At 44.0% G+C, this 6,000-nt stretch overlaps 1 protein-coding gene across 1 annotated transcript in view; it reads left to right on the forward strand.

The window, feature by feature from the left end:
* The window catches only part of adgra3 (adhesion G protein-coupled receptor A3), a 39,902-nt gene extending 34,229 nt beyond the window's left edge, over nucleotides 1–5,673 (forward strand). Inside the window, exons 15-19 of the mRNA XM_037675958.1 lie at nucleotides 131–255; nucleotides 1,211–1,334; nucleotides 1,494–1,639; nucleotides 1,770–1,865; nucleotides 4,077–5,673. Of these exons, the coding sequence (XP_037531886.1) occupies nucleotides 131–255; nucleotides 1,211–1,334; nucleotides 1,494–1,639; nucleotides 1,770–1,865; nucleotides 4,077–5,493 (1,908 nt within the window). The 3' untranslated portion in view covers nucleotides 5,494–5,673. The remainder of the gene's footprint in view (nucleotides 1–130; nucleotides 256–1,210; nucleotides 1,335–1,493; nucleotides 1,640–1,769; nucleotides 1,866–4,076) is intronic.
* Nucleotides 5,674–6,000: the final 327 nt, after the last annotated feature.

A 6,000-nucleotide genomic window follows, 5' to 3' on the forward strand; every position in this document is an offset into this window, starting at 1 on the left:
CAGCCATTTCAGCGTTTTATTTATTTCGTTTATAACGTTGTGAAGAAATGCACCACAACTTTCATTTAACAATGTCGCCCTCTAGTGGTAATCAGGTACAATTGCCAACAAAGTGTCTTTTCTGCTGCAGGACCTCAGCAGTGTTGACCATTTCTCTCCGAGCATCCAGCCGTTGCATCCAGTCATCTATGCAACAAGCGTCATACTGCTGCTCTGCCTGCTTACCATTATAATCAGCTACATTTACCATCACAGGTGAGAAACCAGTATATAATTAATGTAATGTCAATAATGTTTGTGTTGGTTTGTCATAGAAACACGCAGGTTTAAACTTTTAAAAACCCATTCTTATACACTCGTGTCTGTGTGTATATATATATATGTACTTAAAAAAATTACATGAATCATGGTCCATTTAAAATGTATTCAATGTTTTAAGGAGAAATGTTTTCGTAACTAATTATGCTGTGGGTTCTCTGAAACTTTGTAACGCTAATACTTATTTAAATTAAAAGTCTAGCTAGCATGCCGTGAAGGAATGTCCACTTCCTGTTTCCTGTCACAGATTCAAACTGCATCAAATTTTGGCTCAATATCTATTAAACTGACTGAGATGTAGTCGTTTTTGTGTTGTCTGTGATCAACTAGCTGCTGCAGTCATCTTAAACTGGGGAGGCTCCAAAAGTCATTCAGTTTTAGATTTATGTTCAATGATTACATAATGAAAGAGTCAGTAAAATCCACTTACTGGTTTCTTACAATATTTTGCTAACAGACACACTGAGTTAAATCCAACAGTCAGTGCTAGAGTTTTAAGCAAATATCTCGCACAATGAAACGCTTTGATTACTTGTTGGGGATCAGTCTCAGCTACCAACTTAGCCAAGTTTATGTCGATGTCTGCAAAGTTGTTTGAGTTATAGCAATATTGGTGTTTGCTGAGGTTGACGAGCTGTGGCGGCCATCTTTAATTATTTTGACTCCACATGTTTATCAGTTGTGCTCAAGCATCCAGTGATCACTCTCTGAGAGTTTCATTAAAATACGTTGACAAATTCCTAAGATATTTTGCTAACAGACATGCAGACACGAGTAAAAATATGGTACTTTTGCCTTCTGATGGCAGGTGGCTCCTACTGTTATCCGCCATCACTCTTCTTGTTCTTTCGCAACAGCCCTGTTAACCTGGCTCGCCATCGCTTCTCTGCAGGTGTGTTCGTGTGAGCTGCAAGTTTTGGCACATGCTGGTCAACCTCTGCTTCCACATCTCCCTCACATGTGGGGTTTTTGTAGGCGGCATCAATCAGACACGTAACGCGAGCGTCTGCCAAGCAGTAAGTACACAGCACCTTCACACACTCCCCCGTGTTCCTCCTTCACACTCTGTGACCTGGAATCCTAAAAAAAAAAAAAAACGGAGCCTCGGGTGGATTTTTAGAGTAAAACTGAAGATGTCTTAAAATTCAGGAAACAAGTGCAATCTTTTTGTTTAGGTGGGTATTTTGATGCACTATTCCACTCTTGCTACGGCCCTGTGGGTCGGCGTGACGGCACGCAACATATACAAGCAGGTGACACGCAAGGCCAAATGCTACGTGGAGCTGGACGAGCCGCCGCCGCCGCCGAGGCCGATGCTCAGGTTTGATCTCCAGTCTCATGCACGCTCAGCTGTTGTTTAGCTTCAAGCTGCCACACGGTGTCAGCGTACAAGCCTAAAACAATTATCCACTTCTTGTGTGAGAAGACTAAAGCTGAACTGCTGGTTTTAGGTTCTACTTGATCGGCGGAGGGATCCCCATTATTGTCTGTGGGATCACAGCAGCAGCCAACATCAAAAACTACGGCAGTCAGGCAAACGCACCATAGTGAGTATGCACAACATTCTCAGTTTTTCAAAAACATTAGAATTTAGTTAAAAGGCATTTCAGGCCCCAAATTAGTTCATTTTGTTTTTTAAGGAACTTTGGTTGAATCACGGTTGTATATGACGACCATGCTGCCTTGTTTTGGTGAATAATGTACAATTTATATTTTAATGGAAGTTGGTAGGAGAGATCATATCTCTCCAGTTTTAGCTTCTCTCCATTGGCTCCCTGTCAAATTCAGAATAGAATTCAAAATCTTGTAACCTACAAAGCCTTCAACAACCTAGCTCCATCTTATATTACAGATCTTATTGTTCCATATTTTCCTAACAGCACTTCGCTCTCAGACTGCAGGTTTACTTGCGGTTCCTAGAGTTCCCAAAGCAGAATGGGAGGAAGATCTTTCAGTTATCAGGCTCCTCTCTTGTGGAACCAACTTCCAGTTTCTGTCCATGAGGCTGACACATTGTCCATTTTTAAGACTGGGCTTAAGACTTTCCTTTTTGATAAATCCTATAGTTAGGGTTGGCTTGTTAAGCTGCTATAGGCTTAGACTACTGAGGACAAATTGATCTCATTTCTTTAAATGGATTGTTACAAATTAAATTATTTCTATCTTAACGTGCCATTGTTAGACCTGTCACAATAAACAATAAATCAATTAATCGCATGATAAATGAAAATTATCTACCTCATTTTCATTTATCGGCTTTATCGTTTCTTCCCGTCTCTCACTTTCTACTGAAGACACTGGATGACAAAAGGCTCAACTCCGGTGCTCTTCACTGACCCCTCCCCTTCTCTTTAATATTCATTTAAACCATCCAAAATCACATTTTTTAATTGTTAAAAGCAGCTAAGCTAAGCTATGAGCTAAGCTAACAGGCCGACCTCAGGGACACCCCCCCCCCCCCCCCCCCCCCCCCCCCCCCCGGGTCTTGTTGAAGCTCCAAAATTCACGGTTGAAACCCGTGCCTTCGTGTAAAAAGTTTTTCTCTGCCAAAAGAAGCTGAGAACTTGTTTACCGATTTTTTAAAAATTTTTATTAAAAGCTTTGTGTGACAAATGCTACGCTAAAGAGGTCAAACCACACCGAGCGTCTGCCATTTTGAGAACTGAAGAGAGACGGCCCATGTCACGTCAAGGGGCCTCCCTCCCATTTATCTTAAAGATAAATGCTGCTCGCTCCCTCACTATCCGTCCTTCGGGTCAGTCTTATATTGCCATCCAGTGGTCAATAAAAGGTACTACACTCAAAACAAATTAACAAACATTTCTTCTTAAATTTGACAATAATTACTAATTATTGTCAAATTTCAAACAACATTATCGTTTATCGCAATAATTTCTGAGACAATTAATCGCCCAGCATAATCTGTTTTCGTGACAGGCCTAGCCATTGTGTATCTGTTCCTCTCAAACCCAGCTGGTCGAAGCTGATGGCTGCTTGTACTGAGCCTGGTTCTGCTGGAGGTTTCTTCCTTATGGAGTTTTTCCTTTCCACTGTCGCCTTCATGCTTGCTCAAGATGAGAGTCTGCGATGAAGTTAAACTCAAAGCAGTCTGCTCCTCAGATAAATAATATTATTAACTTACTATTTAAATATGAATGTTTCTGTTCAGTTCCCTGAGATGACTTCTGTTGTGACTTGGTGCTACATATAAACTGAATTTAAGTGAATAAGTGTAAGATAACTTTATTCCCTAAAGTTGTGTTTATAGAGGCTTACTAGTGATGTGTGTGTTCAAGCAACAAGCCACTGCTGTCAGTTCATTAAGCGCTCCTGCAGCGTCCTCTCTGCAGTAGCAGCTGTTGAGATCTCATGGTGTTCCTGACTGATAAAGAAATCCATCCTGGAGTCTTTGGAGTTTAATTAATTTGTTCCAAGCAGAAGATGTTCAGCCTGTATTAAAACATGTAATGAGATGATAACCGGAAATATTAACTGTTGTTTTTTTTTAGAGGGATTTAAAGTTTGTGAAATAAAAAAAAAAAACTGATGTGAAAGTGGGAAGATAATATATTAAGATAAAAGGTGGACTCTTTTTGTAAATGAAACATTTGATTCTTATACTATTAATAAATGCAAATCTTTCATGTAAATTTGCTCCCCGAAGAAAAGAGCAGCCAAAAGAAACTTGCTGAATATATACGAGTCCGTTCATGCCACAAACTTTGACTAGTTGATCTTTGTCTTCTTTTTGTTTCCAGTTGCTGGATGGGATGGGAGCCAAGCATCGGGGCTTTTTATGGCCCGGCAGGATTTATCATCTTCGTGGACTGTATGTACTTCCTGAGCATCCTGCTGCAGTTGCGCAGACACCCTGAACGCCGTTACGAGCTAAAGGAGCCAACCGAAGAGGACCAGCACCTGGCTTCAGTCAGCAGCGAGGCGGGGCCCGACGGACCCAGCAGCCACTGTCAACCTCTCACCCTCCAGCTTCAGCCACATGAGGCACCCTCCTCTGTCACGTCAACCCCCAACTCTGTGCCTCTGTCAGCACTGGAGAACGAGCATACCTTTGCTGCCCAGCTGATGGGCGCAGGTGGAGCGTTAGGACTGTACGCAGCCCTCTGGGTGTTTGGTGCCATGGCTATATCACAGGAGCACCCGTTTGACTTGACTTTTACCTGCCTGTATGGGGCGACAGCTCTGGCCCTCGGGGCATTCATGGTGATTCATCACTGCATCAACAGACAAGACATGAGGAGCTTTTGGTCGCAGGTCTGTTGCTCTAGAAGGCAAGCCTACTCCGCTCAGGAGGACGCCCTTCTGCCTCTGCCAGGTGTGGCAGCGACACCCACGGCAGTGTCTGATAGCAAGGCAGACGGGGAGTCAACAAAGTGTGGCCAAAGCAGCGCCGGCTCATCCTACACAAACAAAAGTGGCCCAAGCACACGCCCCTCCACGCACGGTAACAAACTGACCAATCTGCACGCAGAGGCAGCTCAGTGCAAATCCTCCTCAGCAACGGTCAACGGCACGGCTGTTTTGGACACCAGTCTGACTGAGCATTCTCTAGATAATGACATAAAAATGCACGTGGCACCAATGGAGGTGCAGTTCCACGCAGTGAACAACCCTGCGGCTAACGGACACGCGAGCAGGCATTTAAAAAACAGAGTGCGAGCGCACAGAGCGAGTCGGCTAACGGTGCTGCGCGAGTACGCCTACGACGTGCCTACGAGCGTGGAGGGCAGCGTGCAGAGCACCCCCAGCAGGCGTCACCACCACTACGAACTAGCTGCGCGCAACAGCCGCCGGGCGGCGTACATGGCCTACAGGGAGCGCCATCAGAGCCAGCTGCAGCAGGACAGCAGCGACAGTGCCAGCCTGCCGCGCCGCTCCCGCTTCTCCGACAATGGAAGCAGCAGCTTGTTGGGGAACGGAGCTGTGGTGGCCGTAGAGAAAGAGCAGGCCACCTCCTCCGGATTATCAAACACGAGTAAAGACTGCAGTCCCGTTCGGCAGCCCGGCTGCACAGAACTAGAAAACAAGGCGTACGGGCTCAACCTCGTCACTCAGAACAGTGGAACACTGAAAGAGAACGGACAAGCGGTGGCTTTAAGTAACAGTGACAGCACCAGTATAAAAACTGGTTTGTGGAAACATGAAACTACGGTATAGCAGCACTTCCTGTCCCAAAGACTGCGTATTAAGGCCTGCATACCTCTAAACTGTGAAATTCTGATTGTACCGTTTATCTTCTGCAAACAAAGTCTCGAACATTTTGGATAATTTAGCAAAAATACTGCCAACGAACTGTTCCTGTAGATTATATTTAGAAGTTATTTTTATTTTTTTTACAACTTCCATTTATACTCCATTTGAGAGTTCTGTACAGTAGTCCCTCGTTTATCGCAGGGTTTGGGACCACGCCCTCCCCCACCACCACCACCACCACCATGTGCGCGATCAGTAACAAACTGCAAAGTAGGGATACAGTAGTCCAAGTTCAAGTAAACTTTGTCACTACCATCTCGTATACATAAGATGGAATGAAATTATGTACACAAGTAGTAGTAGTAGTTTATTTTAGTATTTATATATAGGTTTATATTGAGGCGTTTTAAACCCTTCCCACATTCTTGCAATGTCCCTAACAATTTTTTTAACTAAACGCTCTAAAAGAGC

This window comes from Nematolebias whitei, chromosome 1, assembly GCF_014905685.2.
Source record: "Nematolebias whitei isolate Nwh7 chromosome 1, NemWhi1, whole genome shotgun sequence".
Lineage (NCBI taxonomy): Eukaryota > Metazoa > Chordata > Actinopteri > Cyprinodontiformes > Rivulidae > Nematolebias > Nematolebias whitei.